General features: G+C 59.1%; 1 protein-coding gene across 1 annotated transcript in view; it reads right to left on the bottom strand.

Moving 5' to 3' along the window:
* Positions 1-16,473, bottom strand: part of ABR (ABR activator of RhoGEF and GTPase) — a 135,018-nt gene that overhangs the window by 85,097 nt on the left and 33,448 nt on the right. The window contains exon 2 of the mRNA XM_062175318.1: positions 6,596-6,780. Within this exon, the coding sequence (XP_062031302.1) occupies positions 6,596-6,780 (185 nt within the window). The remainder of the gene's footprint in view (positions 1-6,595; positions 6,781-16,473) is intronic.

Below are 16,473 nucleotides of genomic sequence, written 5' to 3'. Positions count from 1 at the left end.
AGCAGGGTGGACTCAGGGCCTCGAAGGGCCACCCTTGCAGCTGGGGAAGTGGAGCACGGAGGGCAGGTGGTGGCAAAGCGGAATCAGTCCAAAACCAGTCGTCCATGTGCTGTTCTATTTCCGGAACTGCCCACAGTGGTGCCTTCCAAAGGGGCAGCAGTGCTGCTGGGAGCTGAGCTGCCCCTGCTGAGACCAGAGCAGGGCAGGGAAGCCCCCAGGCCAGCCAGGGCCAGCGACCCATCAGGGAACTGGGGCTCACATTTAGGAGAGCCTCAAACTCAGCCACCCCCTCAGCAGCAAAACTAGGCATCCTCACAACGATGTCTGTCCCTGGGGCCTGGCTGGGCCAGGCATCTGTCCCCGGCAACTGAGGCTCAACAGGTGGCCGAAAGCCAGCCAGCCAGAAAGAAGTAAACTGAGGCTGTGAGAGAGGAGGCGGGAGTGGGGGGCAGTGGTCTCGAGGAGCCCATGGGTTCAGGAACTGCTGTGCACCTTAGTTTCCACATCTGTGAAATGGGGCACTAACAGCACCTGCCACACAAGGTGCTGGTGAGGAGCAGAGCAGTTGGTCCAGCAGCACAGTGCCGTGAAAGCGTCCCGGGTCTGCCCTTTGTGCCACACGGGCTGGGGTGCAGTGCTCCGTACTCCGTGTGGCCCTCCAGGTGCTGGGTAGAAGGTCAAGTGCATTCTCCATGTGAAACAAAAAAACTGGCTGCACTGGCACCCGCTGATGGAGAAACCAGGTGATAATGGAGGAGGGGCCAGCGAGGTGGGGGAAGCCGGAACACTGCCTGGCCTCTGTGTCAGGGGCTCACCTCTGTGCGGTCTCCGTAAGGATATGTTAGTGGCTTTCATTCATTCATTCATCTAAAAGTCAGAGTTACAGAGAAGGAGAGGCAGAGACAGAAAGAGAGGTCTTCCATCCACTGGTTCATTCCTAAATGGCTGCAACAGCTGGGGCTGGGCGAGATCAAAGCCAGGAGCCAGGAGCTTCATCTGTCTCCCACGTGGGTGCAAGGTCCCAAGCACTTGGGCAATCCTCCACTGCTTTCCCAGGCACGTTACCAGGGAGCTGGATCAGAAGTGGAGCAGCCGGGACTTGAACCGCCATCCACGTGGGATGCCGGCACTGAAGGTGGCAGCTTTACCAGCTACACCACAGCGCCAGCCCCTGGTAGTGGCTTTCATAGCACTTGTTCTGGGGCTGACTTAACACCTGGTGGTGAGATTATTCACATCAGTTGTCCCCTGGTTCCTCCCTGACTCTCCAAAGATTGATTCCAAGGCCTCAGGGCAGAGAACGGCCCAGCTGGGCCACCCCCAGGTCCCCAGTCTCTAGGACCCGGCCAAGATCAGCACCTTTCTTCAATGAAGGTCCCTTGGTGAGCAGCTTTACTGGCAGATATGAAATCCATCAATGAGCTATGATCCCACCAGGGAGAGGGAGATCCCAGACAGGAAGTGGGAGCAACAGGTGAGGCAGGCCAGCCAGGGAAGCTGACCCAAGGGTGAGTGAGGTCCCGGCCAGGTGTGTGAAAGAGTGGCTGGGCCAGAGAGGAATCAGAGAGCCATCCATGAAGGGGCCATCAAGGCTCCTCCCCAGCTTGGACAAGCCAAGGAGCTACCCTGGCCTTAGTTTCTCAATCTGTAAAATGGGGAGCTCAGGGGCCAGTGCTGTGGTGTGGTGGGCTAAGCCTCTGCCTGCAGCACTGGCATCCCATATGGGTGCTGGTTCATGTCCCAGCTGCTCCTCTTCTGACCCAGCTCTCTGCTTATGGCCTGAGAAAGCAGTGGAGGATGGCCCAAGTGCTTGGGCCCTTGCACCCGTGTGGGAGGCCTAGAAGAATCTCCTGGCTCCTGGCTTCAAATTGGTCCAGCTCTGCCCACTGTGGTCATCTGGGAAATAAACCAGTGGATGGAAGACCTTTCTCTTGGTGTCTCCCTCTCTCTGTCTGTAACTCTGCCTCTCAAATAAATAAATCAATGTTTTATTTATTTATTTATTTGACAGGCAGAGTGGACAGTGAGAGAGAGAGAGAAAGGTCTTCCTTTTGCTGTTGGTTCACCCTCCAATGGCCGCCGCAGTAGGTGCACTGCGGCCGGCACACCGCGCTGATCCGATGGCAGAAGCCAGGTGCTCATCCTGGTCTCCCATGGGGTGCAGGGCCCAAGGACTTGGGCCATCCTCCACTGTACTCCCTGGCCACAGCAGAGAGCTGGCCTGGAAGAGGGGCAACCGGGATAGGATTGGTGCCCCGAGCGGGACTAGAACCCGGTGTGCCGGTGCCGCAAGGCGGAGGATTAGCCTAGTGAGCCGCGGCGCCGGCCTAAATCAATGTTTTAATAAAAGAAAAGTGGGCAGCTCCACAGAGGTCGGAGGTGTGCGGTGGCAGTGAAGCCCCCAGGCTCCTAGCACAGCACCTGGTGGGTCACAGCATCCGGTCAGCATCCTACTCTTGGCGATAGGGGCCAAAGACCCATAGAGGGGGGCATGGGATGCAGGGCTGCTGAGACGCACAGAGTACGCTCAGTATGTCACGACACCTGGTTCCACACTGGAATTCCCATGTTCCCGACTCCAGCTTCCGGCCAGTGCAGACTCTGGGAGGCCGCAGTGATAGCTCAAGTACTAGGGCCCCTGCTGCCCGTGTGGGAGGCCTGCACGGAGCTCCTGGCTCCTGCCTTCAATCCTGGCCCAGCCCTGGTCACCGTGGGAATTTGGAGACTGAACCACAGGCTAGGAGCACTTTTGCTCTCTCTCTTTCTCTCTCATTCAAATGAATTCTAAAATAGATAAATAAAGCAGCAATGTGGTCTTGGGCAAATCATTTCACCTTTTGTACCTAACCCTGACCTCACGGGGCTGCGTGGGCCCAGTCTGAGACAGCACGTGTGAAAGGCTCAGCACAAGTCCCTCCCAGTAGCCGTGGCTGGAAGAGGGGGAGGAAGGGGAAGGGGCAACAAAGATCTCTGCTCACCTCCACCCCCATCCTTGTCCTTTCTTTTCTTTTCTTTTCTTTTTTTTTTTTTGGCCAGGCAGAGTGGATAGTGAGAGAGAGAGAGACAGAGAGAATGGTCTTCCTTTTTGCCGTTGGTTTACCCTCCAGTGGCCGCTGCGGCCGGGGCATTGCGCTGATCCTCCTGGTCTCCCATGCAGGTGCAGGGCCCAAGGACTTGGGCCATCCTCCACTGCCTTCCCAGGCCATAGCAGAGAGCTGGCCTGGAAGAGGAGCAACCGGGATAGAATCTGGCGCCCCAACCGGGACTAGAACCCGGTGTGCTGGCGCCGCAAGGCAGAGGATTAGACTGTTGAGCCACGGCGCCGGCCTGTCCTTTCTTGCCAGCTGGAGTCTGAGCCTGGAGCCTGCACTGTGTCCCGAGTGCTCTGCCTGAGTCTGATTCCTGGAAGCCTCGTGACAGCTGAGTGACGTCAGGGAAGCAAATGCTTCTCTTACAGATGGGCAAGCTGGAGCTCAGAGAGGCCACACAGCTCGGAGGAGGCAGGGCTGGGCCCAAGCCCACATCTCCTGTCAGCCTTGGGGTCCCTGTGCACCACGCCAGAGGGGAGATGAGCTTTTCTGTAAGGCTACCACCTTGTCTGAGGAACTCACGCCTCACCTGTCGGCTGCCCCCTCCTTTCCAAGTGAGCCTGGGCTCTCTGAGTCCCGTTGAGTACCCGGGCTTCTGTGGCCTGGGCCTGCCAGGCTGCCTGCTCACTGCGGCCTGGGAAGAGTCTGTGAGGCAGGGCTGCAGGCTGCACCTGAAACCTCGGTGGGCTGCACACCTGCAGAGCACTATGGCCATAGTAGCAGAGCAAGGCTGCAGGGAGCGTGCTGGGGAGCGAGGAGCACTGCGTCCTGTCCAGCTCAGGTGCCTGGCTTCACGGGGCAGCCCAGATCCAACCCAGGAACAGACGTGGACTGCAGGAGATTCAGCCACTGCTCGGCATCCAAGCTGAGTGTCCACACGCTCCAGGGGCGAGAGGGAAGTCTGGTCATGGACCCCAATCACCAAGTCAGAGCACCACAGTGAGCTGCTCCCAACACCACAGGCCTCCCCTGAGCAATCAGAGCCCATCCTCCCAGCGACCCTTGTCCGACATCTCCTAGCCGGACACAGGTGAATGCTAGGAAATTTTCAACTGTGCACAGTTCACGCACCTGTCTGGGATGCTGGGACAGGCTCACATCACAGCCATGGGGCACTCAGCTGTCAGTCCAAACAGCACCGTGCCTGTGACGTGCTGAGAGTCGCATGGGAACCAATACTCTGAGCATGGCAGAGTGCGTGGGCCCCACTCAGCCAACCGAAGACCCAAGTGGAACAGAAATCCCGAGGTGTCCAGGGGCCCTGGTGCCCGACTGCGTGAGCTGGGACCTGCTCTCTTTTCTGGCCTTGGACTCAGACCAAAACCCTGGCTCCTCTTGGGCCTCAAACTTGCTGGCTTTTGGGCTAGAATTGAATCCAGTGGTTCTCGGGCCTGGGACTGTGCAGTGGCTCTCCAAGTCACCACAAAGTCTGGCCCGTCCCAGCCTGCAGGGGACAACTTTGTCCAACTGTCTCATTACAGAGAGAGGGACAGAGAGACATGTACACATCACAGGGGTTCTGCCACTCTGCAGAAACCTGACTAATGCCAAGACCAAACCTGGGCTCCCAAGCACGAGTTGGCTGCGCATTTGGGTGTGGCAAAGATCAGCTGCCAGCTGTGCCAGAGGCCCGATATCTGAATATCTAGAACAATCGCCTGTTTTGGTCCAAAAGTTCCCCCCACACCCCACGCCCTTTTCCAAGGTCCCAACAGGAAGTCTGGCAGGGGAGGGGGGCCTGTTTGTCCAAATGAGCACAGCCAAGTAGTAGACATTTTGGCCTTTAAGGAAAAAAAATCCCCCAAGTATTCAGGAAGAGGTGTCCACTCCCTGCAGGCACCCAATGTAAACAGCAATGCTTGAAGAGTCCACTAGGTGGGGCCAGTGATGCGGGAGACAGAGCTGCAAGGCACCCCTAGAGGGAAGGCAGGGCAGGCAAGGGGTGCAGCAGGAGGGGAGCTTCCGGGGAACCACAAGTTGGAGGAATGCCCCTATCCCTATGTCTCACGTGGCTTCTAGCCAGTGGTGCAACAACCAATCGGGGGCTGTCACCCCACAGCATCTGTGGATTCCCAAGTCCTCAAACTAAAGTGTTCCTTCTTGAATCACCTACCACACTGGGCAGCCACAAAGTGCAGTCTCTGCCCCAGTACCTCAGAACAGCAGGCAGGGCACCCGCCCTCCCCCCACCCCCCCCCCACGCCCGGGGCTGCTTCACCAGGGGCTCCACACATGCAGGGCCAGCGCTCAAGACACTCAGGATGTGGGGAGGTGAGGAGGGAAGGAGATGGGAGCAGGGGGGCAGCAGAGATCCTGGCCCTGCCCTGAGACTCCACAGAGCACCTTCCCGGGCCCCTGCAGGGCTCTGAGACCCGACAGACTTCTTCCTGCTGTCCCCTGGTGACCTCCAACCAGGCCCCACTCTCCACTCCATCAGGAGCAAAGAGGCCGCCCCTGAGTGTCCAAGATGCCAGTCTCTGACCCACCACACCTCCCTGGAATGCCAGGGCCATGACATCCCAGAGGACTGGCTGTGGGGGTCCTGGGGCCCATCCCCTCCACTTCCCACCTGCCCCCTGCCAGCCCTTCCCAAACTTGCATTGCCTGGCAGCCGTTGAGCACTGCCTGGGCCTCTGTTGCCTTGGCAACAGTGTGGCTTCCCCCAAGTGGGAAGCTGGTTGCCAAGGCCCTTGTTGCCAAAGGCTATAACAGCCACCCCGGTGCGAGGGCCTGCGCAGGGGGTTCTCGGGAATGGTAGCGTCCAGGAAGCCTCCAGCTGGGGTGGGGGTGCCAGCTCCCCCTACCACACGGCGTCTCAGTGATGCTCCTCTGGGGGCATTCACGGGAAGAGAGGGGATCCCCCCACCCCAGAACACACCTGGACAAGCCTGGGCCACACGGGACCAGCACTGTGCACCTTCCCCATCTGCCAGGCACACATCCCCAGAAGAGGGCTGACTCCTTCCTTCTCCCAACTCCAGGGAACAGCCCTCACAATCTCTGTGGCCTGCTTGTGTGTCTCAGATGCGCACAACATGCCACGCTCTGTGTTCGGGCCCTGTCACCAGGAGCAGGGTCAGTGACCAGGACAGCACACCTGCCCCATGGTCCTACACACACGCAGGGCCCTCTCTCAGCACAGGGAGACACCAGTGGGATTTGCTCTCCGGCAGAGTCAAAGCAGGGGGCTGGAGGAGCCCTTGGTCCTCGGGGAGCAGGTATCTTGTCCGCAGGCCACCTCTGCAGCCACGGTCCAGCTGGGTCCCTCCCAGGTCTCTGTCCCATCCAGGGAAGGACAGAGAGTGTAAGAGCAGGCTGAGAGTGTCCAGGAGGCATGGTGACCAGACGGCAGGTCTGGCAGGAGGTGGCAGGTGGACAGAGGGCGCTGGGCCTGGGAGGGGCTGACGACCAGAACGAGGTGACAGCCCCGTCCTGCTCCCCCTCTATCACCCTAAGCGCAGCCGCCCCCTCCGCCCCAAGCCAGAAGGAAAGCAGGCTGTACCTACCCCAGGTGCCAGCCCCTCGGGTGGGGTGGGGGAGATGCTCTCGCCGCCGCCCTGGCTGCGGGCGCTGAGCTGGGGCGACATGGTGGGCGACTCGTCGATGTATGGCATGGTCTCCGAGCCCTCCGGGGGTCCCTTCTGCTCCTCATGCCCCTCGGCGTCGTAGTCGTCCGCCCCGTAGCTGAAGTCTGAGACAAGGAACAAGAAGGGCCACTGAGAGTCCTCCACCAGGGCTGCCAGGGACTGGTAGCGCAGCGGGCGCCGACGGCGGCCCCCGGCTGCCATGCCCCCGGCTGCACCATTCACACCCGGCCCGGGCAGGGGCTACGCTCAGAGGCTGCTGGGAGGTGGGGAGGGGCGGCAGTGCGGCTGCCGCCCGCGTAATAGCATGTCAGCCTCGTATTTGGAGCTGCCGCTTGCTTTGCCTCCTGCCTAATTCCAAGTCTAAAAATTCACGGTGGGAGCAGGGAGGCAGGACGCTTCCAACTGTCCTTTCTGAGTCACCATTTTGCTTTTTATAGGGGACAAGGAGTCGGGGGCGGGCCATGCGATGTCACTTCCTGAGCCCCTCCTCCTCGGGTACACTGAGCCCCATCCCTCCAGGGGGCCAGAGCAGGTTTCAGGGTTGGGGGAGGTGGCAAAAATGCGCCTGAAGGCGAGCCCTCGCCTGGGAACAAGGCCCTGCATGCGGGCAGGCCAGGCGTGGGCGGGAGGCTGTGCTGGGGGCCTGGCAGGGACTCGGGGGAACAGCACAGTCCTCGGGAGCTAGCGGTGTTTCAATAATCAGCGCAGGCTGCCTAACGCGGAGGAGGGCGCTCGGGCTGCATTAACTCCCTCGGCACTGTGGCACCAAGCTGGCCCCGGCACCCACGCAATGATGCTCCCTCCCGGGCCACCAGGCAGGGCTAAGGCTGGGACAGGGCAAGGTGTCAGGGCTCCACACAGCAAGGGTTACAGGAGTGGCCACAGGCACCAGCTCTGGGGGTCCGCCTGCAGCAGCTCGAGGACCCTCCCACTCTCCTCACCCAGCCCCTATGCCCACCTGCTCCCGCCAGCCCTGACCTCTGTGCTTCCTGGGGCTCAGTCTAAAATCTCCTTGGGCTGGGGCCACTGCAGGAGACATGGATGCCCTTTTGCTACACTTTGCTGGCTGCGGCCCAAGATTCTGCTCGGCATTTGGGGACCAATGGCAGCTGGCAGCACGGTGGGGCCACAGCACCAGTCTCTGGGGCTCTGTGGCAGCCCCGGATCAGGATGGTCTCCCATGCACTGGACGTTCCTGCAGCCATGTCCATGCATTAACTACTCCCTGAGGATCCCCAGGCCAGGTTCCTTGGGGTCTTGCCCAGCTTGACAGGGGATGTCAGCTGGCCCTGTCCCATCATCTGCTTGGATGCCACTTCCTCCAGGTTGTCCTCCGTGATGGCCCAGCTCAGGACTCCTGTAGCACATGGTCTCTTGCTCCCCTTGTGGACCCTCCCTGTTTGTCCCTGAGCCCCTGGGGCAGGCAGTGGGTGTCTCAGGCACGGCTGTGTGTCTGGCACCCACGAGTTGATACACGGCTGGCTTGGAGGAAACGTGTGTGGGGTGAATGAACCAATAGAGGAATGTGCTGTCCATCTCAGGTCTGAGGTCTGAGCCAGGCCAGAGCATGCCAAGTGCTCGGCAGGCGCCCTGGCTCCTCCTCCTCCTCTGTCACAACACACCCACCCACGGCAGCCAGCAGCCTGAGAATGGTGTCAACGGGTCACCAGGGCGCCGGGCCACGGCCACACTCAATCCAATCTGGGCATTTGGCAGCCAAGGGCTTCTCGCAGGCTCGATGCACCTGCTCCTCACTGCACCTGCTCCTGCTGGTTTCCTCTCCCGGTCCCTGAGCTGATGCCCCATTCAGCTGTCAGAGGACATGGACTATTTTTTTTTTTTCCCTAAGAGAGGCACACACATGGAAAACCTCAGGACTCAGTGACACCCCAGCCGTGTGCATGCCACACACTCAGGAAACTGGGGCCACTGCTGCTGCATCTGCGGCTGGCGTCTCTGGAGGCAGCAAGATGGGGAGCAGCCACCCCCACCCAGCCTGGGAGGGGCCTGGCTGTCGGGTGAGTCCCAGTTTTGGAGACGCACTGGAGGGAACTGAGACCTCGTGGTCACCTGCCGGCTTTCCTGCAGGAGGCGAGCTGCGCTGGGCCCCTGGCCAAGAGCTGGGATTCAGCAGGCCACACCGACCCACGCCCAGGGGTCTCAGGCACGGAGATGGCAGGGGTGGATGGGAAACAGGGAAGGTGGGGCGGCACAGCCTGGCAGCCCCAGAAGGGCAGGAAGCCCCGGGCCAGCCTTCCCTGGAGCATGCACTGCTCTTGCTGTCAGGGCGACGGGCCACGCCCCTGCCCCAGCCTGCTCCTTGTGAGGTGACCACATCTCTGGGAAACGGTTCTTCCTCTCCTCAATTTGCACACATCGCCAGGGGGTCTCTACCTGAGATCACAGGACCCGAACCTCAATCTGCAGAAATCCCTCTGCAGAGAGGCTGAGCAGAGAGCGCAGGGCAGGGCAGGAGGTGACCATGGGGGGGGGGGGCTGTGGGGGAGAGGCCACAGGCCTCTGCAAGCACCCCCAGATCCTTTCCTCTTCACCCCTGCCCACCCTGAAACCCTGAGCGCCCAGGTGATGCCTACCATGGAAAGGACCCTGAGGGAGGTAGAAAAGCCGAGCCCTGATGGCGGGGGTAGGAGGGTGGGGGGAGCAGGGATACCCAGCCAGGCATCTGTCTGCACAGTCCATGGTGAGCAGTGCTATGTGGACCACGGCTGGACCACCAGGCCTCACAAGAGTGGAGGCAGGGGGCCAGCGCTGTGGCATAGCAGGTAAAGCCACCATCTGCAATGCCAGTATCCCTGTGGGTGCCGGTTTGCATCCTGGCTGCTCCACTTCTCATTGAGCTCCCTGCTGATGCACTTGGGGAAGCAGTGGAAAATGGCTCAAGTCCTTGGGCCCCTGCACTCCCGTGGGAGCTATGTGCGTCTGTGTGTCTGTCCCTGGGGGAGCCCACGGCTGCACGCCTTCCTGAGGTCACTTTGGCAACTGGTATCTAAAGCTTCGATGGTTAAGGCAGCTTTCACCCCAGCATAATCCAACTCTGTGTCCTAGGATGTTAATCAGAAACACACATCGAGCCGGCGCCGTGGCTCAACAGGCTAATCCTCCGCTTAGCGGTGCCAGCACACCGGGTTCTAGTCCCGGTCGGGGCTCCAGATTCTGTCCCGGTTGCCCCTCTTCCAGGCCAGCTCTCTGCTGTGGCCCGGGAGTGCAGTGGAGGATGGCCCAAGTGCTTGGGCCCTGCACCCCATGGGAGACCAGGAGAAGCACCTGGCTCCTGGCTTCGGTTCAGCGCGGTGCACCGGCCGCAGCGGCCATTGGAGGGTGAACCAACGGCAAAGGAAGACCTTTCTCTCTGTCTCTCTCTCTCTCTCACTGTCCACTCTGCCTGTCAAAAAAAAAAAAGAAAAAAAAAAGAAACGCACATTGAAGTCAAGGGACAAGGTATCCACCATAGGGCTGTCATTACAGTGAAACAGCGCGAACGAGTCCCAGCGGGGACGGGCTGAGTGACGCATGCGCGCTCCACAAGACAAGCTGCCGCGGAGCCCTTCGGATTTCCACGGGCGACGGCGGGCAAGGAGAGCGGCGCTGGGGAAGTACCGCAAGGTGCGTGTTTGAAAAAGCAGAAAGTTCGGAACAGGCAGAGAAGGTGGCTTGGGAGGCCACAACACCAAACAGCTTCGGAGCACTCGGGAATTTGGGAAACGTTAACCCAAGAACGGAGTCTCTATGCTCTGAGGACGCGGCAGGCACTGCTTCTCACCTCCCAGGCATCCGCCTTCCCTTCTCACCTCACCCTGATCCTACGACAGACCCAGTCCCCGGCGGGTACTCACTGTATCTGCCTCTCCCGCAGCTAGGAGTCACCAGGTGACATCATTCTGGCCTTCAGTGAAGTGTGCTAGAGCCTCTTCTGAGGCCTCTAATGGGATAATTAAAAAGGACTTCTTGCCTTGAACTCCGATGTGATGACTGGAGCTACAGCAATCATACTGCTGCCAAGAGGAACAGCCCAACAAAGAGCAGAGGTATTTTCCTGATGCTGTTCAGACACTGAGCCACACTAGAAACAGCCCACCTCACTGCCTGCTAAATGGGAACGGTAAGCCCCCACCCAGCCTGTCTGCTGCTACTTAAAATGAATTCCTGGGGCTGGGGCTGGGGCACAGCCACTTGTGACGCTGGCATCCCATAGGGGAGTGCTGGTTCCAGCCCTGGCTGCTCCACTTCCAATCTAGTTCCCTGCAAATTAATGCACCCGGGAAGGCAGCAGAAGATGGCCCAAGTCCTTGGGCCCCAGCTGCCCACATGGGAGACCCGGCTAGAATTCTGGGCTCCTGGCTCTGGCTTGGCCCAGCCCTGGTTGTGCAGCCATTTGGGGCGTGAACCAGAAGATGAGAGATCTCTCCCTCCCTCTCTCTGCCTTTCAAATAAATACATTTTTTTTAGAAAATGAGTTCCTAAGAGATGTCTTGTACAGGTGGTAGGGAAGAGCCCAATAAGTGATAAACCTTCCTGGATGCTACGACAAAAACCTCGCAGAATGAGGCAGAGTGGGCGGTGGGGGTGGGGGATGGACAACAGTGGGGGAGGGGTGGCTCGAAGGGCTGGGGTGGCACTGGAAGGAGACTGTTTTTGCCATTGCGGCTGAGAGTAAGGACAGGGGTCACGTGGTTTGGCTTCCAATCCATGTCCCATCATTTCCTAGCCTCTCTGAGCCTCAAAGATTGCCTGGCACCAGGCGGTCACTTAGAAACAGTCACGGGTCACACAACAGAGTCAGAGGGGACGGCGAGGGACTGAGTGCACAGGGCTGCTGTGAGGACTACACGGGGTCTCATGTGTTAAACACTCAGCACACAGGAAGCACCCAATACGTCTCAGGCGCTGCTGCTCACGTTAGCAATTGAACCCTGAGAGATGTGTGGGTGCTTGCCAGCAGGCTGGGGATGGGAGCAGTGTCCCAGGCAACGAGGGCTGGCCCCTGCCACAAAGTGGGAAGCAGCAGGCCCCTGAAGGGACTATAAATAGCTAGGCATGGCTGGAACACCCGGGAAGCAGAAGAGCGAGGGGTGGGCACGGACCAGCTCCCCGAGGGCCGCCTGCACTCAGAGGGGTCTACAGACCCAGCCCTCTGCCCCTCTGCGGGGCACCTGCCATGGCCATGCTGAACATGGCAAACTTCAGACCACTCCCCAATGCACACGTTCCTCTGTGGGGTACAGGGGCAGGCAGGTGCCCCACTCCCCAAGTCACCTAGATGAGGGGCCACATGTGAACACAGAGGGTATCTGTTTCCATCCCGTAACCAAGCCTGTGTTCCCGAGGGGGGCCGGATGACAGCACAGGGCCAGGCAACCTCGGATGTGCTCTTTGTGGGCTCTGTGCAGAGCTGGCTGGGGGAGGGAGGCCCAAGCCCACCCACCTCTAGTCCCTGCAGCTCCGCCAGGTGCAAAGAGGGAAAGGAGGCACCTTGTGGCAGGAGGCAAGGAGGCACACAGGCGTCAGGCTGTCAACCACTTTCCCCAAGCCTGCCTAGCACCAACGGCTGACAGACACAGCCAGGCATGGACCAGGGAGAGGCTGAGGGAAGGTGTGGGCCCTTCCCACCTCTGTCTGGGCACTCGAAGTAGCTGTCACCCCAGGACCTAAGCCCCAGGTGAGGAATGGTCCTGCCTTCCCAGGCAGATTGCAAGTGATGGACTTACTTCTGCCCAGGTGCTGACCATAGGAGGGGGCTGGAGCTGAGCAACCAAGGGAACGCCAGGCCTGACTGTCGTCCCCACCACAGTGGCAGCAAAAGTCTTTGGCAAGTGCCCACGCCCTGGGCAAGGCAGGACCCGGACTGTGCTCCTGCCCCCAGGACCTCCCAGGGTGGCTGGATGGAGTGCACGGTCACTGGGCCTTGCCCTGCTCCACTTCATCCTCAAAGCACAGACCGACAGGTGCAATCTCCCGCGAAGCCAGACAAGAAGACCGCAAACCACAGGACTCCATTTAGGTGAAGTTCAAGGGCAGGCAAAGGGATCGAGTGGAGGCAGTAAGTCTGGTGCAGCAATCAGGATGCCATGGGACATCCCCACCCTCATCAGAGTGCCTGGGTTCAAGTCCCAGCTCCAGCCTCCTGCTAACACAGAGCCTGGGAGGTAGCAGGGGCTGGCTCAGGTGGTTGGGTCCCTGCTGCTCACCTGGGAGATCTGGATTGAGTTCCTGGCTCCCAGCTTCAGCCCAACCCAAACCTGGCTGTCATGTTCTTCTGAGAATTGAACCAGCGGATGGGAGTTCTTTCCCTGTCTCTGTCTCTTTGCTTCTCAAATAAGTTCTTAAAAATCAATAAAAATGTAAAACCTAAAGGATATTCAAAGTTTATGGCTGGAGGGAAGCAGTGAATTGACTGAGGGTGTGAGGGGCCTTTCAGGAATGTTCCAAATCTTGATTGTTGTGTTGGTTACAAAAGTAGACAGTGAGAGAGAGAGAGAGACAGAGAGAAAGGTCTTCCTTTTTCCATTGGTTCACCCCCCAATGGCCACTGTGGCCAGCGCACTGTGCTGATCCGAAGCCAGGAGCCAGGTACTTCTCCTGGTCTCCCATGGGGTGCAGGGCCCAAGCACTTGAGCCATCCTCCACTGCACTCCCGGGCCACAGCAGAGAGCTCGACTGGAAGAGGAGCAACCGGGACAGAATCCGGTGCCACAACTGGGACTAGAACCTTGGGTGCCGGCGCCACAGGCGGAGGATTAGCCTAGTGAGCTGCGGCGCCGGCCCTGGGAAAAGTATTAAGAGCTACACTAAGGGGCCAACGCTGTGGTGCAGCAGGTTAAGCTTTGGCCTGTGATGCCAGCGACCCACAGCAGAACACTGGTTTGAGTCCTGGCTGCTCTGCTTCCAACCCAGCTCCCTGCTAATGTGTCTGGGAAGGCAGCAGAAGATGGCCCAAATGCTTGGGTTTCTGGAATCCATGTGGGAGATCAGAATGAGTTTCATCACCCTGGCTTTGGCCTAGTCTAGTCCAGGCCGTTGTGGTCATTTGGGAAGTGAACCAGTGGATGGAAGATCTCTGTGTGTCTGACCTTCTCCCTGTCATTCTGCCTTTCAAATAAAAAAATGAATAAATAATTGGCTTACTTAAAAAAATGTTTTTTTACTTGAAAGACAGAGTTACAAAGAGAGACAGAGATCTTCCATTAGCTGGTTCACTTCCCAAATGGCCACAACAGCCAGGGCTGGACCAGACTGTAGCCATGAGCTTCTTCCAGGTCTCTCACGTGGGTGCAGCAGCCCAAGCACCTGGGTCATCTTCTGCTGTCCTCCCAGATACATTAGCGGGGAGCTGGGCTGGAAGTGGAGCAGCTGGGACATGAACTAGTACCCATATGGGATGCTGGTGTCGCAGGCAGAGGCTTAACCAGCTGCACCACACTGGCCCTAAAGAGACAGATTTTGTGGGGCTGGCATTGTGGTGCATCAGGGCAAGCCATCTGCAACATCAGCATAAGTGCAAGTTCAAGTTCTGGCTGTTTCACTTTTGATCCAGCTCCTTGCTAATACACCTGGGAAAGCAGTGGAAGAAGGCCCTAGTCCCTGGGCCCCTGCACCCACGTGGGAGACCTGGAAGAAGTTCCTGGCTCCAGACCAGTCCAGCTCTAGCTGTTGCAGCCATCCAGAGAGTAAACCAGCAGATGGAAGACCTCTCCTGTCTCTAACTCTGCCTTTGAAATAAATAAATCTTTTGTAAAACCAAGTAGGCAGCCGTGGAGCAGGGATGATTTGGAGTGGGGCAAATGGTCACCATCTGAGCCATCGGGGTGGGAGCTCCAGGCATGGGGAGGAGAGACGGGATGTGGGCATTCACAGGGTGCGGCCAAGGAAGGGGTCCCATGTGGAACAGCCCCTGAGTCCAGGTGGCCAGGCCTGGAGTGAGAGGAGGCAAAGTCGTGTTTGTGAGGAGGTGCACCAGACAGGCAGACACAGATGCAGACGGGAAGTAACCAGAGGGAGCGGGGCTGCCAGTCCCAGGGGTGCCACCTGGGTCAGGCCCTGCCTTTGGGGACAGTGGGAGCAGGGAGGGCGCATCGCGCATGAGCACTGCCACACCACCACCTGCCACTGCACCTGAAAAGGACCGCTTTGCTTGGTCACCTGGACCAGGTGTGCCAGACTGAGGGACAGAGACTGGGCTGACACCCAAATGCACCAGCACTCAGAAGCACCCTGGCCCCCAGCCCTGGCCCCGGGGTGCTCTGGGCAATGACGAGCTCAGAACCCGGTAAAGGGTGGGGGATCCAGGACCATGCAGGACAGGTGTGTCCCCTATGGAGTCTTCTAGATCAAAGCACGCTAAGTCCTCAGTGCCACCCAACATCTCACAGCGGCAGCAGCTGAGACAGGGGCCCAGCCCCTCCCAGAGCTGCTCATTTCACCTGCATCCAGGACACTTCACTCTCAGCTGTCCCCTGCCAGCGTCCAGTGCTGTGGCTTAGTCTCCAAGGTTGGCTCCCGCTCGTCTCCTCTTCCTGTTGGGTGAGCCCAGGACTTGGAGCTCAGATCCTGTCCTTGTCTTGCCCCACTTTCTCAGTGCCTCTCATGCAGTCTCATCTGATGCCCACTGGAACATCTACCCCGAGCCCGATTCCCCGCCCCGACCTGCTCCACCACAGCCTTCCCGGCTCAGCCTATGGCACCTCCTCCTCCAGTGGTTCACAGCTGCCTGTGTGCCCTCTCTCTCTCTCTCATACCCACACCCAGTCTGTTCCCATGGGCTCTACCTGCAGATACGGCCAGCAACCAGTCACTTCTCACCGTGACCACCTGGCCCAAGCGACATAAATTCTCTTGAGCTAACAGGATACCTCCCTCATCGGTCTCTCTGCTCCTGCCCTTTGCCTGACAGTGACTTAATTATTTTTTTAATTAAAGATGTATTTATTTGAAAGGCAGAGAGAGAAACAGAGAGAAAGAGATCTTCCATTTGCTGGTTCACTCCCCAAATAGCCACAATGACCAGGTCTGAGCTAGGCCAAAGCCAGGAGCCTGGAACTCTGTCCTGGTCACCCACATAGGTGGCAGGGGTCATCTGCTGCTGCTTTCCAGGGATCTGGATAGAAAGTGGGACAGCAAGACTTCAGCTGGTGTTCTGACATGGGACGCCAGCATCGTGGGTGGTGGCTAACCCACTGCGCCACAACGCCTGCTTCCCAACAGCAATTTTTAACGCAGCCAGCAGGCCCTTGGAAAACACAAGATCTTGTCAGTCCCCAGCCCAAAACTCTGCAGAGGCTCCAGCTTGCAGTCAGCCGTACAACGGCCTTGGTGAAGGTCTGGGCAGAGAGGGAAGCCGCAGGAGCCCAGGTAGGAGGGGCTGCAGCCTGGGAGGGCATGCAGAAGGCTGGTCACGGGAGCCTCAGGAGGAAGACATGGCGGCAGGGTGTCGGGCAGCAGCGGGGGCAGGAGGCCCCAAGAGTTTGCAGCTGTGGACAGATGGGCACGGCCCTGCCCCCTCCCCACATCCCACTGCTCTGAATGGGCCCCTCAGTGTTTCCAGCTGCCTACCCCCTCCCACAGACACAAGGGCTCCCTGCTGCCGAGTCCAAATGTAGCCCGGGGCCTGGAGTCTCCGGGGCTGCAGCCTCACGGGGTATCTGGACTTCTGCTCCCACAGCTGCCAAGCCCCAGGGGCTAGACCGTCCAGTCCCCCAGGGCTAGCTTCCTCTCAGCTTATTCTTCCTTTGTCTGTCTCCCACAAGCCACTGGACCCCCTCCTCAGCTCTCCCCTGGGTGCT

Source organism: Lepus europaeus, chromosome 18 (assembly GCF_033115175.1).
Source record: "Lepus europaeus isolate LE1 chromosome 18, mLepTim1.pri, whole genome shotgun sequence".
Classification (NCBI taxonomy): Eukaryota; Metazoa; Chordata; class Mammalia; order Lagomorpha; family Leporidae; genus Lepus; species Lepus europaeus.
The sequence above is the reverse complement of the archived record's forward strand: the minus strand, read 5'-3'. Positions and strand labels throughout refer to the sequence as shown.